Source organism: Schistocerca piceifrons, chromosome 3, assembly GCF_021461385.2.
Source record: "Schistocerca piceifrons isolate TAMUIC-IGC-003096 chromosome 3, iqSchPice1.1, whole genome shotgun sequence".
NCBI lineage: Eukaryota > Metazoa > Arthropoda > Insecta > Orthoptera > Acrididae > Schistocerca > Schistocerca piceifrons.
This window is the reverse complement of record NC_060140.1, coordinates 693,246,442-693,267,004: the sequence shown is the minus strand read 5'-3', so window position 1 is coordinate 693,267,004 and position 20,563 is coordinate 693,246,442. Positions and strand designations below refer to the sequence as shown.

Here is a 20,563-nt window from a genome sequence, read left to right as displayed (position 1 = left end):
CTAACCAACACACCACCATCATTGGCACCGAGGCCGGACCAGCTTTCATCTTAGAACGCAAGAGACCCCCACACCGCCCTCCAATGAGCTCTCGCTTGAAATCATTGAAGTTGCAAACGGCTATGGTTTGGGGTCAGTGAAATGGATGCAATAGGGTGACTGGCTCGGAGCTGTCCTTGAGGTAACAGTTCGTTGTGTCACTGTGGTGCCAACTGCTGTTCAAATTGCTACTGCAGATGCAGTACGATGCGCCTGAGCCATACGCCGAACACGATGGTCTTCCCTCTCGATAGTCCACATGACCCTATGGAACCTGCTCTTCTTGGGATAGTGTATTCCCGTGATCACCGCTGCCAACGATGATATAGAATGGCTATCTTCCTGTCAAGCCTTTCTGCAGTATCTTAGAAGGAACATCTGGTTTCTCGTAGTCCTATCACACGACCTCGTTCAAATTCAGTGAGGTGCTGATACCGCCGTCCTTGTCGCCTTAAAGGTATTTTTAACTAATATCAACTCATCACGTCGAATTCCAAAGTTAGCTAACGCTCACGACGTACAGCGTGTATTTAAAGTAAACCTGATTCACATCCTCATAGTGGCTCCACTAGTGCCACTCCTACGCGACTGGCGCGAATTTTGAGTAGACATGATGTTTCGTTTATGTCCCACAACTCCGTCTTGGCGCTGCTACATTTTTTGCGTCAGTGTAAATCGTGGACAGTGAGGGACATTAAAGGTGCAAACATGAATTTAAACGCTCTTCTGTTTCAGACACTTATATTTTCTCCTTTGATTCGTTTCCGTGGCCCACTGCTGGTTGCGGTTGTCGGCGCCAAAGGCTGGAATTTGCACGCCAATACTGCAACTGGACGTCCACTGAGTGGCGACAGGTGTCTTTCTCAAACGAATAGCGTTTTATTCTCCATCGGATAGATGGCTGTTTGTGTGTACAAGGTGAAACATTTCAAAGCAAATGCCCTGCAGCCACTGTCGGAACGGCCCAGGCCGGAGTAGGGATGATGTTTTCGTGACATTCACTGGGGGGGGGGGGGGGGGGAAGGGGGAGGGGGGCTCATCATTCTGGATGGCGTAGTGGATCAACAGAAGTTTACGTCTATCCATGGGGATCATGTCCACCCCTACAAGCAGTTCTTTTCCTTTCGACGCGATGACATCTACCAGTAAGACAATGTAACGTGCGTAGTTCGAAGAGCACCAGGACGAGTTTACCGTACTCCCATGGCCACCAGACTCACCGTATTTAAACCCAACCGAAAATCTATGTGATCACCACGATCGGGCTGCTCGCGCCGTGGATCCTGAACCTGGAAACCTACCGCAGATGGCCACGGTACTGGAGTCGACGCGCCTCCACATTCCTGTCGATACCTTCCAGAACCTCATTCACTCCCTTCTTGCACGTCTCGCATAGGTCCGCGCTGCGAAAGGTGGTAATTCAGGATTTCCAGAGGTGTTCACATTAATGTGACTCGACAGTGTATGTGGGAGGACGTAACATGTTGTTCGACTCTTCCCAGAAGGTGCTGTCCAGAAATTTCAACACTGGACCTCTCTGTGATGCAGAAGGCCTCTCTTCTAGTTTTGACATTGGAGTTCGTTGGCGAGCTCTGTAACTCTCTCACGCGACTAAACGCTCTTGTGACGAAACGCGCCGCTTTTCGTTGGATCTTCCCCATCTCGTCCATCAGTCCCTTTTAGCCAGACACCCAGACTGATGAACCATGCTTAAGAACCGGTCGAACAAGCGCCTTGTAAGCCACTTCCTCCGTGGATGAGTTACATTACTTTAAGAGTCTTGCTACGAACCTCCGTCTGGCATCTGATTTTCCTTCTATTTGTTTTATATGTTCATTCCACTTAAGGTCTCACTGCATAGTTTCGGTGGATACTGTTTTGATCAATTTATCATTGATAGTGCCCTTCTACAGCAGTGGATTTTTTTTCCTATCTATGAGCAACATGTTAAATTTATATACGTTCAGGCCGAGACAGTGCACCATTCGTCAATCCTTTGTAGGTTATTTAGCAAACACCAATTTTCTTTCAGTTGGAACACCTTCGGAAAGGAAGTTCGAAAATGACACCTGACTACACCTGCCAAACTAAATTGTAAAATAAATCATATATCTAACTAAATGTGAAGGTGTAGGTGTATTCCGCTCGAAACGTTTCATGAGAGAACATGTAACTGACGCAGATAATATTTTAATTCATCTTTTACTACATGAACAGTCGAATTTTGCAAATCATTGCTTAACATGGACGATATAAAGCGATAAAAGCATAGTATACATCGCTACTCAACGAACGCATTTATAATTGTTATTTGAACTGCCCACTTAGGTGACACAAGAAATTTAATGGAGTTAATTTATCCGTATCGAAGCATCATTAAAAACAGAAACGGTATCACATTCATCAACTGAAAATATAGAGCTGTGGCCAGTCCATGCCAGAGAAATGCAGACCACGTGTTTAGTCAAGTGGAGGAGATAATGTATACGAAAGGAAAGTAAGCCTTGCACAAGTGAAGGCCGAAAGATATTATTTCTATAATTTGGAGGTGGAAGGATGAGAGACGTCATCTCTGTATATAAAAGACAATGTTCTGACTGGCTGGCTGACTGACTCACCGTCGCCCTGCCCAAACCGCTAAGGGGAGAAAATCGAAATTTGGAGAAGGTGTGGATCCTATACTACAGGCGTCGCTTGAGAAGGAATTTTTCGCAATTACAACCCTATGGGGATGTAAAACTGGGTGAAAGCCCTTTTTGAAAATATGTCATTATTAAAGAACTACTAAAATAAATGTAAAGCTACATCTATGGTATTTGAATTCTCGGTTGTAAATAAAAAATACGTATTTCAGTGTTTTTGGAAATTGAACCCCTAAGGGAGTGAAATAGGGGACGAGAATTTTTATGAAAATATTTTATTATGAAAGCATTTTTAAAGCGAAATTTATGAAAATTTAAATTAGAATAGTTAGAAACAAAAAATACATGTTTCACTGTTTTTGAAAATTCAGCTTCTAAGGAGGTCCAAGGAGGGGGGGGGGGTGAAACGTTTTATGAAAATATTTCATTGCGAAATCATTTTGAAAGCCCAATCTTTTTGAAAAAGATGTGTATGTCTTCTCTCTTATAGATGAAAAAATACGTGTTTCATTGTTTTTGGTAATTCAACACCTAAGGGGGTGAAACAGGGCCACAGTGATTTATTGACTCATCATCGCCCAGCACAAACCGATGAGGAGGGAAGCTTGAAGTTTGGAGAGGGTGTGGATCTTATATTGTGGCATCGTTTCAGAAGGGATTGTCCAAAATTCCAATCCTAACGGGGTGAAATAGGGGATGAAAGGCTTTTTGAAAGTGTATCTCTGTTAAGTGAAATTTGAAGCTAGAACTACGAGAACTTGTATTTGGTTTTTCAGTCAGAAAATAAAAAATACTTGTTTCAGCATTTTGGAAATTGAGTCTCTAAGGAGGTAAAGTTGTGGTGAAAGTTTTTTGAAAATAAATAATTTCTAATGAACTATTAAGGGATTTTTGCGCCTATATTTATGCCAATTGGTTTCTGACTTTTCGCTTAGAAATTAAAAACCTACGTGTTGTAGTTTTTCTGGAAATTCATCCCGTAATAGAGTGCAACAAGGAATGAAAATTTTTAGTAAAATATTTCCTTATATTAAAAAAATTTAAAGCTAAATTTACGCAAAACTGATGTTTTACTTCTCGGTTAGACATAAATAATGTTTCTTGGGGGATAAAAGTTGCCATGTGAATATATCCACAAGAACGCAAAAGGCATGATTAACAAAAACTTCGGACTCCAGCTACCAGAATCGCCTTTTGGTCAGAAGTACTTACATGGCCTTAATTAGGTTGAAAAGCTTAGAAAGTGTTGAAATTTGTGAACGACATAAAAATTCGAATAAATAAACCAAAAGAATCTGTGCAGGCCATATATCCGGTGCTAAGCTAGTGAGTGACATATAAAGTGGAGGTGCACAGCGATTTTTGCTCTTATACGATGTGGGCTCATCACTCACAAGTTGACCAACGTAAAACGCTTGCTCATTCGATTGAACAGTTTCTCAAAAATTTAAATGGAGAACAAAAGACGGTAAAAACAACTGCAAACAACAAATGGTACAGAATATATTCATTAGCTCTGCACTATATCTGCCCGTCCACAGCGTTCATCGACTGTCCATAGTGCGTGATGTTGACGTTGCCGACCCCTGGAAACGGATACCCGACCTACCAGGTGTTTATTTGAGAAGTTACGGTGGGAGGACCCCAACAGAGATAATCCAACCACCGCGTGTTTTGACACACAAAGACAATGCGGCAACGATTTACATATTTACCCTACATTCAAATTAGAGAGAAATTTATCAAGCTGCGTCATATTATAATTTGTGTGCGTGATGTCAGGATGTAAGTAACGATGAAAGAAGGGGAGATGAAATAGATCCTTTTTTCGATGTGAAACCCTCAACAGTGCGCTATACACCCAGGAAGCCGGTTTGCTCATTCCGTTGCTGTTAGGATGTTAGACAGATAATGGTTTCCCAGCAGGGCGATCCCGTATACACACTTCTCGCATTAGCAGTTCAGACAGCTCTTGGGGACGTAATGGCCAGCATTTGGTCTGAGCTATCTTATCAGTGGCATCCATGAATCATCCGCTGCAAATGGTGAAAGTAGTGTGGAGTACTATCCCCCAAAATACTCATCATTTTAGCGATGGCTCATCAAGGGATCACCAATTTAGCATTGGAGGGTAGCGTGGAGGGTAAAAATCGTAGAGGGAGGCCAAGAGATGAGTACACTAAGCAGATTCAGAAGGATGTAGGTTGCAGTAAGTGCTGGGAGATGAAGAAGCTTGCACAAGATAGAGTAGCATGGAGAGCTGCATCAAACCAGAGTCAGGACTGAAGACCACAACAACAACAACATCCTATAAACAGGTGCTGTACTGCGTTGCATGAATGGTGGACTAAACAAGATATTCAAATAGCTCTACAGGGATATCTGTTCGCAGCTGCATGGTGCTATGATTATGAATACACACAGCGCGCAAACTGTTTGACTTACACACACACACACACACACACACACACACACACACACACAAAATTTACTTTTCAAAAATGCACTATGGGACCCAACATCTGAGGTCATCAGTCCCCTAGACTTAGAACTACCTAAACCTAACTAACCTAAAGACATCACACACATCCATGCCCGAGGCAGGATCCGAACCTGCGACTGTAGCAGCAGCGCGGTTCCGGACTGAAGCGTCTAGAACCGGTCGGCCACAACGGCCAGCTTTTTAAATTTTTTTTATTGTCTGAGACAATACATAACATTGTTCCGGAATCTTTGTTACTGGACCTCTTCTTTTATTTTTCCAAGTACGTATAAATTTAACTTTATTGGTGTTATTTTAATATTTAAAAGGGACTTTCAAAAAGCAATGCAACTCACATTTTTCGGTTGAACAACTGTGGAATTGGTTGTGGTATATCGTAAAACATTCTGACTTCAGCCCCTGTAGTTTCATGAAGTTCCGATAGGTGGCAGGCTATACGTACCCATCGAAATGGCATGTGTAACAGATGTGCGTTCCGAGCAGAGTTTCTTAAGGCGGAAAACAGGAGCATCTCAGATATTCATAGGCGCTTGTGGAACGTCTAAGGAGACTTCGCAATGAATAAAAGCACGGTGAATATTTGGGCGAGGCGTCTCTCATCATCGCAACAGGGTCGCCCAGACCTGTCCGATCTCCTGCACGCTGGTCGGCCGCACACACTTGAGACTCCTGCAAGTTGCAACGTGCGGACACCCTCAGTCGAGGTGATCGACGGATCACAATCAAACACCTCGCAGCTCAATTTGACATCTCTGCTGGTAGTGCCGACTCACTCGCCCATCAGTTGGGGTACCCAAAGGTGTATGCCCGCCATGTTCCTCGCCGCCTAATAGAAGACTTCCTTCCATCTGCTTGGTCCAATGAAGGACGCACTTCGTGGGAAGCAGTGTGTGGATGGTGGGGAGGTTACTGATCGACCACGACTTGGTTCTTTCGTCTGCCAGTAGAGTTTTACCATGCGGGCATATAGCCTTTCCAGTAAGATGGCGTAATGCTGCCGCGTTGAACGTATATTATATTGAAAAGTAGGATTTTGTAGCCAAAAGAGCTGGTAATACTAAGGTGTACAGGATTCCTGAATAAAAACAACCTACTTTCAGAAAAAAGTGTGTTGCATTACTTATTGAACACCACTCATAGAACTAAGAAAACCACTGATTTCAACGGAAGTAGTTTGGGGAGTTAGAACCGGAAAATATTTTGCATCAGAGCGGACCCACACTGCCATATTGTCTCAGAAGTATATTAAAATAGTCGCAGTCCGCCGGTTCCGACCGAGATTTTCGGGATGTTTCCCTTGGTTATCTGGAAAATGCCTGCACCGACGTCACCACCCACAGAGTCCCAGTTGGGATTCCCTCTGCCGCATTCTTTGCCTGTAGCGACAGTTCTCTGAAAATAACCGAGACTCTTTAATTTGCTGGATCTCAAACAACTCGATGTTATCCTTGGAGTACAAAATTAGGTTAGATGTCCTTTACAACAGTCCGCCCTGTTGTCAGGAGAAAGGTTTGAAAGACGTAAAATAGAAATAACTCTGTTTTTGTGTGACTGCTACTACGACAAGTTAATTTTTATTTATTGTTAGAGTATTCATTGGATTAATATTCACAGAGGTAGAGTTTAAAATAAGGTATACATTAACAAAATCAAAGCAATTAATACCTTACTAGCATGAATATGAGCGTAGATACAGAAGGAGGAATGGAAATATACTTTGTGCAACTAAAGGAATGATGAAAAGTTGGTGTGGTACGCAAGAAGTATATCTGAAAATAAACCTGTTTATTATTATACAGTGACAAGAACCTAGTATTAAATCCTAGAAACATCTGTGGGGTAGCACTTCGTAGATGTGAAAACGATGGAGTAAGGACATATATGCTGTCCTAAGGACATACAGGGTGCCCCAGGAGGTATGGTCTATAATCAGGGATATGATGGAAACGATTATTAGATGCAACCAAGTCTAGTAAAAAAAGGGCTTTGAAACGCATACCTTAAGAACTACGAGCATTTTCTCAGTAGAAATGTGTTTCACTGTAGCCAAGACGAACAAGGGATTGTAGCTCTTACAGTATGCACTGCGGAGCCCATGTTCACACAGAACTGTTTTTCTTGTTTTGGTCCTTGTCAATATATCTCAAAACATTGAAAGCAAAAAGCTTGCATTAGAAGGATTTGTTTCACTGTATCGAAGATGGGGAAGTGCTCATAGCTTCCATCGAATGATCGTTCCTATCATCTCTATGAATATTGACATTTCTCCTGAGACACATTGTATATTAAATGTCGTGATAATAAAATACACGATCTCGAGGAAGTGGCATTCGGTGGCGTATCCTACTCCCGTGAATTACGAAAAGTAAAGTGAAGAACCTTAGGAAACGACAAATATAGATTTAAATGCCAGCGGAAACTGAGGATATAAGCAGTAGCAATTATCGATATACGTAAATAATGAGACTACATAGAATTTCATTAAGGTGTATTGAATGCAGATAAATTTTGAAATAGTAAATCTCTCTTCAAAACGAGATACATTAATTTCGTTTACATTTACGGACTTTGACCAACGGCGTGGCACGCAAATTACGGTTACCGTTCATTTTTCACTGTCAGCTCGAATCGTACAATCGGAAATTGTGTGCTGCCTCAATTAGCAGGATGTATAAGACAAACGATTTCTAAAAAAGAATTATTGCTATACATTAAGGTTAAGCTGCTTCTTACTTGTTGTGAAACAAGAGTTGATACCAGAAGGCCTAATACGTGGACGAATATGGATTGAATGGTCTAGTTATCGTACGATTTCATATCTTATCACGTCGACTGGCGTGATAAGCTAGTAAAACTGAAGACCAGTTTAACAATTTAGGCCATCAAAACTCACTTGTGATAGAAGGGTATGTATGGAATTTGAAATCCTCCAGCAGCTTCTAACCGCTGGTCGAGAAGCTGTGATGCATCGATGAACTATATTCGTTTAAAACATATTTAGGGATACTGGAATACAGTAATTAGGAGACAGAGTGTAGATAAGAAAAAGGTATTAACAAAGATGGTAAGGGCCTAGGAAATCTGATGCGATAGAATTTTCCCGAAACACTATGCGATGCAGTAGGCAGACCTACTCAAGTGAACATCAGAGGGGCTACAGGAAGAATTCCAGAGAGTTCATTTATGTGATTACTCTGCTATTCACAATTAAGTGTCTGGCAGACGGTTCAATGAACCACCTTCAAGCTGTCTCTACCGTTCCACTCTCGAACGGTGCGCGGGAAAAACGAGCACTTAAATTTTTCTGTGCGAGCCATGATTTCTCTTATTTTATCGTGATGATAATTTCTCCATATGTAGGTAGGTGCCAGCAGAATGTATTCGGAAAACTGGTGATTAAAATTTCATGAGAAGATTCATTCGCAACGAAAACCGCCTTTGTCTTAATGATTGCCACTCCAGTTCACGTATCATATCTGTGGCACAATCTCCCCTATTTCGCGATAATAGAAAACGAGCTGCCCTTCTTTGAACTTTTTCGATGTAATCCGTCAATCCTACCTGATGCGGATCTCACACCGCACAGCAATACTCCAGAATAGGGCGTACAAGTGTGGTGTAAGCAGTCTCTTTAGTAGATCTATTGCATCTTCTAAGTGTTCTGCCAGTGAGTCGCAGTCTTTGATTTGCTCCACCCATAAATTATCTAAGTGATCGTTCCAATTTAGGTTACTTGTAATTGTAATCCCTAAGTATGAATATACAACCTTCATATTTATGATATTTATCGCGCAATCAAAATTTAGCGGATTTCTTTTAGTACTCACGTGAATAACTTCACACGGTACAGATATCTTATCTAAATAATTTTGTAATTCGTTTTGGTCATCTGATGACTTTACAAGAGGGTAAGTGACAGCATCATCTGCAAATAATCTAAGAGGGCTGTTCAGATTGTCTCCTTTGTCGTTAATATAGATCAGGAACAATAGAGGGCCTATAACATTTCCTTGGAGAACGCCGGATATTACTTCTGGTTTACTCTGTGACTTACCGTCTATTACTACGAACTGTGACCTTTATAACAGGAAATCACGAATCCAGTTGCACAATTGAGGCGATAACCCATAGGTACGCAGTTTGGCTAGACGACGCTTGTGAGGAACGGTGTCGAAAGACTTCTGGAAATCTAAAAATATGGAATTAGTTTGACATCTCCTGCGATAGCACTCATTACTTCACGAGTATAAAGAGCTAGTTGTGTTTCACAAGAACGATGTTTACTGAATCCGTGCTGACTTTGTGTCAATAAATCGTTTCTTCTCAGCTGTTGTTGTTGAAGAAGAGAGGGAAAAGAAATAACCAGATATAATATGTTTAAGAACACGCCCCAGATCGACAGAACTTCGTCACGGGTAATACTGAAAGAACCGTCGCGATGCGGAAACAATATTTCAATAGTCTTCTCAGCTGTGATGAACCAGACCATTCGCATGAATTCCACTATCCAGAACAAACTGTCTTTCCTCACCAGTGGAGAGTATACAGTTTAAAATAAGAAATATGAAGAGAAAAAAGCGCAGGTGAATTAGGGATCCGAGTGGATGCAATTCAAGAGGATTGACGGAAGTTCCAAACGGGTACTCACCATCTAATCGGCAAGGTATGGACAGTAGTGCATATTCCAGAATACAGGAAGATAGCCATCATCTTCCTCATTTGCAAGAAGAATGATAAAATGAAGTGCACTAACTGTTGTGGAATTGCTCTCCGAAATATGTGTCATTTGATACTGTGCAAATATAGATTGGACTGCACCGAGGGCATAGCGGAAGAGAAGACTGCTGACTACCAAAGTAGTCCCGTAAGAGCGGATCATACCAAAGTAGTCCCGTAAGAGTGGATCCAGGGTCAATAATATGTTTGTGGTCTGACAAATCATAGAAAAATTGTGGAGACACGTGCTTTTGGTAGGTTTCAGAAAGGCATTTGAATTTATTCACTAGTAAAACTTAATGAAGTGACCAGTTAAGTGCAGTATAGTTAAATGACGCAAATGACAAAATGAAACGTCTTCGTCACAAATGAGAAAATGAAACTTCTTCGACACAAATGAGAAAATGAAACTTCTTCTTCTACCGTCATGGATTAGGCATGCTTGTCCGTTCCAGAAAAGTAAACCTCAAGAATAAAATTACGACCCTTGACATAGGAGGCTGAGGTAAGGAGACAGTAGTTCACGCAAGTGTTGTTCCACCTTGCTCTAGAGATAATATTTACTGTACCATTCTGCAAGAAATTTCACGGAATTCACGTTGTACATACAAACATCACCTTCATGGCATGTATTGATAATGTAGCCATATGGCTTAGGCAAAGGAAAGAACTAATATGAAGGAGCTCCGCGATAGAGATTGCAGCGCATAGGCCTAATCTTTCAAAAATGACTCCAAAACAGAATATTCTATTTATAAGATGTACTATTGGAACAAGGGTTTCGCTTTGGGCTGTGGTAGAGAGGAGACGTTGTGTCAGTGAAATACCTTGGCATTGTTCATGTACTATCATTCCACACAGAGATCAATGCGAATATCCACCCAGAGAATCTGTCTTACAGTTTCTGTCATATTCCTGAGCCACATAGACTCTCAATAACCTTCACGATGTTCAGTCAACTTGTAAGTAGGCTGTTTACGTTTTTATATTGGTAACGCTACGTAGCGCTCTCTATGAAAATCACTGGCTGTGCTGTGTGCAGTCTGTGGCTGGGTGGCATTGTTGTAATATTCGCTATTGTAGTGTTGGGCAGTGGGCTGTTAACAGCGCGTAGCGTTGCGCAGTTGGAGGTGGGCCGCCAGCAGTGGTGGATGTGGGGAGAGAGATGGCGGAGTTTTGAGAGCGGATGATCTGGACGTGTGTCCATCAGAGACAGTGAATTTGTAAGAATGGATGTCATGAACAGCTATATGTATTATGACTTTTAAACACTATTAAGGTAAATACATTCTTTGTTCTCTATCAAAATCTTTCATTTGCTAACTATGCCTATCAGTAGTTAGTGCCTTCAGTAGTTTGAATCTTTTATTTAGCTGGCAGTAGTGGCGCTTACTGTATTGCAGTAGTTCGAGTGACGAAGATTTTTGTGAGGTAAGTGATTTGTGGAAGGTATAGGTTAATGTTAGTCAGGACCATTCTTTTGTAGGGATTATTGAAAGTCAGATTGCTTTGTGCTAAAAATATTGTGTGTCAGTTTAAGCACAGTCATTTATAAATTTTCTAAGGGGACGTTTCATATGTCGACCCTTAACCGAGGATACCTCACTGGAATCTTCTGATTTTTTCTTGTAGTTTGTGTAATTAGTGTAGCTACTGTTTACTGCTAGCGCATAATTATAGAGAGAATTTCCTTTGTAGTTGTAGTTTTTCATTGTTGTACAGTAAAACAGTTGTGGCATGCATGTAGATTTGCACCAAGTATTTTGCAGCTGCGCTTGCAATTAAGTAGATATTATTTTCAGTGCTATGTTAATATGTTTTCTTATTTTTGCTCTTCAAATTGTGCCTTTCTTGTTATCGTGTGAAATACGCCATAACTACGGCGTGTGGAAAACGTAACACTAGGCTCCAAAGTAAACTGAGAAATGACAGTGAAGACGAAAGTAGTGTGTTAGCGCCACCGTGTAATGAATTGACTAATGTTCAAAGTAGCAATTTGGTAATTGTACATAGGGAAATGGAGCGGGCTGCAAATAATGGTGTAGACAGTGAAACAGTTAGTGAAGAGGGAAGCCGTGGCCGTCCCAAACGGTGCGTGAAGTTGTGTCTACAACCAGTGGTATGACACACATGGACAAGCAACACGACGTCTGAAATGTTTTCGATACAAGATCCTGACTGAGAGGAAACGGAGACGACTTTAGCGATGTGTGAATCAAAATCGCTTCCAAAGCCGACAGGAATTAGCACCTGCAATGAACGAAGTTCCATTCCCCCCCCCCTTAGCGAGAGAACATTACAATGGGAACCGGATGCACTGAACATTTGTAGTCGGTCACCTCGCAAGAGGCCTTTGCTAACCGGATCACCGGACTTTAACCCCACATAAAATCTGTGGGACATGTAGGAACAGCGGGTAAAACGCTGTCATCAGCATCCCCGCAATTGGGTGGAACTGTCCTATCGAATTCTCTGCGAGTGTCGTAACTTGGATGCGACGTACCTGTACAACATTGTTGACTCACTTCCTAACCGAGTCCAGGCTGTTATCAATTCCGGAATTGCAAGGTATTACGAGGGCTATTCGGAAAGTAAGGTCCGATCGATCGCGAAGTGAAAACCACAGTCAAAATAAAAAATTTGTTATTCCCAACAGTTAGCCACACCTTCAAAAGTGGTTCAAATGGCTCTCAGCACTATGGAACTTAACATCTGAGGTCATCAGTCCCCTAGACTTAGAACTTCTTAAACCTAACTAGCCAAAGGACATCACACACATCAATGCCCGAGGCAGGATTCGAACCTGCGAACGTAGCAGCATCGCGGTTCCGGACAGCAGCGCCTAGAACCGATCGGCCACAGCGGCCGGCGCCACACCTTCCAGTTACCTCTCTAACTAGTCGCCGCTCCGACTTACACATTTCTCGTGACGTTGTACAAAGTTTCCAGTACCCTTATAACAGAAAGCAGCCGCCTGTGCTTTCCGCCAATTCTCTAAGCTGGTCTGCTTTTCGTTGTATGTGCGAAAATGTTGCCTTCGTAGCCAGCGGATCATGTGAGCAGAGATGAATAACGAAGGGAGCCAATTAAGGGCTGTCTTGTGGGTGATCAAACACTTTCCATCGAATACCATGCATTCTGCCCCTGCAGAATGCGGCTGAAAATTGTCTTGAAGAAAGAAACGCATGACATTTATGATATGTGGGCTGCGTAGCTTCACGTGAAATTTGTCACCAGATCGACATACTTGGCGGGAGACACTGATGCTTTAGGCATTTCTATATGATCGCTTTGCGCTCTGAACCGAAAACAGCGACATGAAGTGATCGACAGGCATACTAAAGACACTGCCCAACACATCTGTGCAAAGGTCCATCGGATTTTCATAGTGGTTTCCATTCTGCGCCTAATCGTGACTTACTTTCCGAATAAGCCTCGTAAATGATGCTCGTAATGGTTTCTCTATGGGTGACTAATTTGTTGTCCGGGGCTTATTATTTAGTTTCTCAGATTTACATATAGCACTTGTGCAGCAGTTATTTGGTCATGTAATGTGTCATATGTGTTATTCGCGGTTTGAAAATCTGAATGGTCACGTATCTTTATAAAATGATAAGCTTTTCAATTCAGGTTTAAAATTCTTAGGTTCTTCGTTCACTTTTTTACGTCTTTCTTGAAAGCATGTTGCAAACAGACTCTGACAGCCTTACAACGCACGAGATACTGAGCAGTTGCTTCTGGGGTGTTTTCTGTGTAATGTTCATTAGCTGTTACGTAAAATTTCTTTTGAATGACTGCATGATTTGAACCACATGCTATGAGAGTAGTACAATTCACAGAAAATTGTACAGATTATGCAATGCGAATTAGCAGCATTCAGTTTCTGCATAATGTCCTGGAAGTGGAACACCGAAGGACGTTTTCCATTTAAGCCCTACAAAATTGAAAACGATCATAGATATTTGAACACTCTTATATACTCCGCTAGCCATAAAATGCCCTACACCAAGAAACACAGTAAATAACGAAATTTTAGCATGGTTGGAACAAGACATCATTAAACTGATGGGTAATTTTGTGATAGAGAGAACGTGAAATGTAGTACTCAAAGTTGCTTTCTCTAGCAGTACAATGGCCCTAATCTGTCTAGGCAACGAATCGAAATTTTCTCAGATGACACATACGGCTTCAAATATATGCCAGAGCTTGTCAGTGACAGTGGCTGGTGTATGGTGACTGGCTAGTTTCTCTGCAACACTTGACCATATGTTTTCAATGTAGGATAGATCTGGAGAACGCGCCGGCCGGGTTTTAATGTGTGCCGGTGACGAAGTCATTACAGATATAGGACAAGCTTGAATAAGAAATCGGTCGTACTTTTTCAAAGGACTCAACCTGGCATTTGCCTTAAGAATCGAAGGAGGACCAGTAGAAACCTAAATTAGTCTGTCTGTGCAGATATTTGTATCCCGCTGTGCGCAAAGGAGAATTCGCTTTATCTGTGTGCGTTGTAACTTTTCGGTGCACATTTTTACATGGTTTTCACATCTTCGTAAGTATCATTTATGACTATGTTACGGTGACCTGAAAATGGGTCTCGGCTCGTAACTAGTCATCGAGCAAATAACAAAAAATTTGCAACTTTGGACTGGTTTTTCGTTGTACTAATCAATAGAAATTGCTGACCAACAGCTATTCCAGCATGCTGGAAGTTCGGAAACATTGCATTTCATTACATTATTGAATAAAGCTATTTACACATTTATTTACCGATTTTGACTTGGGATTACCAAGCCAGTGTCTGCTGATCGAAGCGTCCAGATGCAAAGCAGTTCTCAGTATCTTACCCGACTATAGAAACAACGATTTTCGGAAATCACGAGAAGCATACCTTTTCAGAAAACCTTTACGCGTTTGGTTGTTTACTTGTCGAAACTATAAATATAAAAATTGTTCTGACAATGTTGGCAACCAACCAAATAACATAGGAAATTCAATAAAAGATCAAGCAAATAAACTTGTATTATCTTCATATTATCTTTCAAATATAATATGTGTAAAATAACATAACTAGTGTTGCAAAAATTGTGAATAAAAAATCATGAGCGAGAGTCGATCCTGCGATTCGCCGATTACGAAGCTTCAGCGTCAACCACATGATAATCGCGAGTTAGTTCACAGTGTCGCAACGCAAGGGCACTTCACTGACGCATAAAACATTCCCTTGCGATTTTTTCGATATCACCTAAGTAGTACGCCTCAGTACTTGCACATTATGTTGTCGTAATTGACTACTAAAGGTGCACAAACTTCAAGTAAATCGGTGAGCCGAACGTCGTGGCCTCTCCTTGTTAGTAAGATTCAGAGCAAATCGGAGGTCGCTTTCTTGGAGCGTGAACGGAGAACACGAAGCACCGAGCCTTACCTGCGGAAGCTTAGAGATGAATCCGTGAGCATTAGCTGTCTTGGCAGCCTCCACAATGTCCTCCATGGCGCAGTCCTCTCGCCCGTAGCGGATGTTCTCCGCTATGGTGGTCTGGAAGAGTACCGGCTCCTGGCCTACCACGCCGATCTGCGAGCGCAGCCAGCCCACGTTCAGCGTCCGTAAGTCGCGGCCGTCCAGTTCCACCTGCCAGCGAAGAGAACGTTCTTTTGTTAGTAATGTATACATTAAACTTCCTGGCAGATTAAAACTGTGTGCCGGACCGAGACTCGAACTCGGGACCTTTGCCTTTCGCGGGCAAATGCTCTACCAACTGAGCTAGCCAAGCACGACTCACGCCCCGTCCTCACAGCTTTACTTCTGCCAGTACCTAGCCTCCTACCTTCCAAACTTTACAGAAGCTCTCCTGCGAAACTTGCAGAACTAGCACTCCTGAAAGAAAGGATATTGCGGAGACATGGCTTAGCCACAGCGTGGGGGGATGTTTCCAGAATAAAATTTTCACTCTGAAGCGGAGTGTGCGCTGATATGAAACTTCCTGGCAGATTAAAACTGTGTGCCGGACCGAGACTCGAACTCGGGACATTTGCCTTTCGCGGGAATGTGCTCTACCAACTTTTTTTATTTTTATTTATTTATTTTTTTTTTTGTTAAGCGAATTATCTTCGATGTTCAGTGAGACTCATAACTTTAGACCAACTGTGGTAAAAAAAAAAAAAAAAAAAAAAAAAAAAATCGTTGGGCGCTAAAAGGCGACTATAAGTTTAGAACGCACGACGCTTGCCACTTTTTTTTTAACATATCCCCACGCAAAATAAGCAGCTGTGATACATTACATGTACATTCCAGAATGAGATTTTCACTCTGCAGCGGAGTGTGCGCTGATATGAAACTTCCTGGCTGATTAAAACTGTGTGCCCGACCGAGTACATTGAAGGTAGAGAGGGGAAGAAAGGAAAGGAAAGGGAGGCAATCACTGTTGTCAGTTGCATCGGGACATTACGCCGAAGCAGTGGCGACGAATGAAAATGTGTACCCAACTGGGATTCGAAACCGGGATCTTCTGCTTACTAGGCAGATGCGTTAACCACCCGAGGCCTGGCCACGATGTCTCCTCCCTCCTATCCTGGGGATGTGATGTGGTACAAAGGATGCAGTTGGTGTATTATTGTGATTTTTTAAAATTTTATTTATTCATTTATTTATTTTTATTTTATTTCATTTTATTTTTTTTACTGTAAGGAACTGAACACTAGTAAGTGCACTCGTTTTGTCGAGTTGGGGACGCACATAACTAAAACTGTGGTAATAGTTGTAGAAAAAGGCATAAAGAAAGAGAGCAAAGTGCGGGGCGATGGAAACCATGAAACAGAACTGAAGGGTGGAATCCATACCACCATTAAGCAGTGCTACATCTTGCACCGGATGGGAAACAAAAACTGCGAAGATCTTTTCGCACCGGGTACAAAAAGAGGAAATGGGGCAAATACTGCTACAGGGTTCACAACGAAACTCTCTATCTGCTGTATCATCCAGGTATGACTTCTCGTAATGATGAAAGTAGATCCCACGTTGTACCGTGTAGTGTTCTATCATCGTCTTGTAGTGTTAGCTTCTCGTACCCATGATGTTCCAGCTACGTGGAGGGTCGTGGAACGCACTCAACAAAAAATTGGAAAAATATTGGCGATACTTTGGGTTACGGAGGATCTTGCAATGTCGTTCCTGCAAATAGTTCCAAAAGTCTAAAGTGTCCTTAGTGCCGTCTTGAAACAAATAATGCACTGCATGTCCACGAAGCCACGTCATTGCATTAATTTTAGCGCGTGGGTAATACGCCTCATCCGGAATAAGATAGTCATGGGGTCGATCTGATTCGGCGTTATCCGAAGGAAGTATGCTGACATTTGCCTCAAAAATGGCTCTGAGCACTATGGGACTTAACATCTGTGGTCATCAGTCCCCTAGAACTTAGAACTACTTAAACCTAACTAACCTAAGGACATCACACACATCCATGCCCGAGGCAGGATTCGAACCTGCGACCGTAGCGGTCACGCGGTTCCAGACTGAAGCGCCTTTAACCGCACGGCCACACCGGCCGGCTGACATTTGCCTCACTAAGTGCCACACTGCCGGAGACTCGCCACAGCTAAGACGGTGTTCATCGTTGTCTTGAACGCCACAGCTCGTGCACGTTGGTGAGTCTAACATTTGGATCGCATGTAGCCTTGATCTGGTCACCTGCTTACCGTTGACAGTGATATACCACATCGCAGTGACGTCAGTGTCCAGTGTTACGTGGTGAATTGTCCTCCACACTACTCGCCAGTTGACGTTCGGGTGCTTCCTCTCCACGACGTTATCTGTTCGTCCACGTTGCAGGACCCTATAAACCGTCTTTGCCGTCGCCAATTGAGTCGCTGGCAAGGCAAGTCGAACGTAACTGAGTTCGAGGTAAAAGACACCGATGTAGAAGAGCGGGGAGGGGACGTCGTGTATCGGCACAGGTGGCAACAGGGAAGGCGGTGCTAGTTCTTCTGTTAACAAACTCGTCAGACTGTCCTGACGGCGGTGCCATAGTTTGACTAATGTGCTCACAAATAGAGCGACCGCTCTGTCAAGAACGTGATAAAGGCCAAGCCCTTCCCGATCTGGGGGGGGGGGGGGTGAGAGTCTCATATTTCATCTTGAAAAGCATTCCTGAACTCACGAAGGACCCAAAAGCCGCAAGTATACGGCGAGCTAAGATCACCGGTATAGGTAATATCTGGGCGATGTGCAGAATGCGTGACGCTAAATGTGTGTTAACATACTGGGCCCTTTGGACGATGTCCACGGCTCGTAGGCGGTTGTTGGCAATTCCAGTCCGAACATTTCGTAAAAGCCGTCGAAAGTTGTGAGCAGCGGTCCGTCGTATATCGTCTCTAAAATCAATGCCGAGACATTTCAAACTATCTCTGTGCTGTAAGGGGGTGACACTGTTCTCAGACAATCAGACCCCGATGTTCATCGCCACCGATTTTGCGACGCTGATACGACTACCAGTGGTCATGCCATATTTCGCTGTCAAATTCAGTGCGCTAGCGATGTCGTCACCGTTGGGGATGACAATCACCAGGTCGTCAGCGTACGCTTTACATCGGAAAGTGTGGCCTCGTAACGTCATACCCGTTAGTCGTTGGTGCAGGCCGCAGAGGAGAGGTTCCATGGCCACAGCATAAAGTGGACAGAGGGCAGCCTTGGTGTATCGATCGAGAAATGGTGAGGAGCTGCGTAGGTCGGCCGTTGACGATCACCTTGGACGTCGCGCCACGGAGTAGTCGCATGACGACAGTGACGAATGGCTGTGGGTACCGCATATGTTTGAAGACCGCTTCCAAATAGTCGTGGTCCACTCGGTCGAAAGCTTGACTAAAATCGATTGCCGGCAGTGCACCCTTCAGACGACATGCCCTCGCCAGTGAGATCAAGTCACGATATTCACTGAGTGCTGTCTGAATATTATTGTTGCCTCCTAATGACGTTTGATCGGGTGAGATAACATTTCGTAAGGTCTGGCGTATCCGCGCCGCCAACAGTCGAGAAAAGATCTTAAAGTCGCAGTTCAATAGCGTCAACGGGAGGTAGTCCTGCAGTCGTGAGCCACCGGACGGTTTGTGAATAGGGATAATCATCCCTTCCACAAGGGCCGCAGGGAGCGGCACGTCCGGGGATAGTAGTTCGCGACTGATGTCCGTCCATCGGGAGGCTAATAAATATTGAAAAGTCCGGTAAAATTCCAAGGGGAGGCCATCAGGACCCGGAGACTTGTTGACAGCTCCATTTCTAATGGCGTCGATCACTTGTTCTTCTGTAATTTCGTCCATCAAGGCCGCTTCCATTGCCGGGGTGACGGTGCCGTAAATCGTCTGAGAGACGTCCTCCATTGCTGTCGGATCAGGGGTCTGAGCGGAATAGAGTTGGGAATAATGATTGTAGAATGCTGTGTTTATGTCTTGTTGCGTGGTGAGGCGACGACCGTCCTCCGTGTCGATGAAGCGTATCAGCGCTTGTTGGCGTCGTTTACGTTCACGAAGGACGTGGAACATTGACGGGCTTTCGCTCGGTATCCGATCCTGCGTCCTCGAGCGGATCACTACCCCCTCTAGATGGCGTCGCATGTCTGCGAGGATCTGTTCCGGAGACGGCGCCATAGTATCACAGTCGCGCAGGACCCGGAAGTAAAAGTCGAGTGTATGTCTTCGCCAAGTAGCGTGGTCGCGACCGTAGGTTATCAACGTTCGCCTCAGTGCCGGCTTGGCGCAGTCCAACCACCAGCGGATCGTTGTGGCGTATGCACGGAGGCGATTTTCACACGAATGCCACGTACCCTCAACGGCTTGGCGGCAATCCGGGTACGACAGGTGAGCGATGTTTAATTTCCACGGGCTGCGGCTTCTCCACACTTGTTGCCGCCGCAGGGTGACGGCACAAATGTAAGCTGAGTGGTCCGAGAATGCTGCAGGCCACAGTTCCGCACCCTGTGTTCCAGCGGCGAGAGAGCGTGAGACATAAATCCGATCGAAACGACTGGAAGAGTGACTCGTGAAGTGCGTGAATCCCGGTCGGTGGCCGTGAAGATGTTCCAAAGTGTCCACCATCTGCAGGTCTCGAATTAACGTCTCGAGTTCCGGGCACGGATTATGTCGTGGCTGTTGGTCTCGGGGCGCCAGTACGCAATTGTAGTCACCGCCAAACACCAGATGGTCGTGGCGGCCTTGGAAGAGCGGGGCGACGTCTTCCGCAAAGAATCGTGAACGTTCGCGACGTTTGTCCGTCCTGGAAGGCGCGTAGATATTGATAAGGCGGACACCCAGTACTGTGAGTGCCATTCCTCTTGCCCCAGGCAGAAACCGGATATTGTCCGCCACTATCCCTTCCCGAAGAAGTACAGTGACACCGCTGCCTGTTGGGGAAGCTGGAGAGACGCAAGCATCGTAACCGTGCATGCCTGGGGAAGGGCTATATCGACGGAAGCAGAGTTCAACATATCCTGAAGCAAGGATAACTTAGCGCTCGTCCGTATAGTGTTGATGTTTATAGTTGCAATGCGATAAGTTTGAGGTCTATCCATAGCACCCGTGTTGGCCATCAATACCCTTGTAAGGCTGTCTCGTCACTGTAACTGACGGCGGGAAAGGATCAACACTGGTGGGGTAAATTTCCCCCCGTGTCGTC

At 43.9% G+C, this 20,563-nt stretch overlaps 1 protein-coding gene across 1 annotated transcript in view; it reads right to left on the bottom strand.

Annotated features, from left to right (window-relative positions):
- The window catches only part of LOC124788973 (ATP-dependent translocase ABCB1-like), a 131,965-nt gene that overhangs the window by 86,771 nt on the left and 24,631 nt on the right, over positions 1-20,563 (bottom strand). Inside the window, exon 7 of the mRNA XM_047256262.1 lies at positions 15,326-15,529. Within this exon, the coding sequence (XP_047112218.1) occupies positions 15,326-15,529 (204 nt within the window). The remainder of the gene's footprint in view (positions 1-15,325; positions 15,530-20,563) is intronic.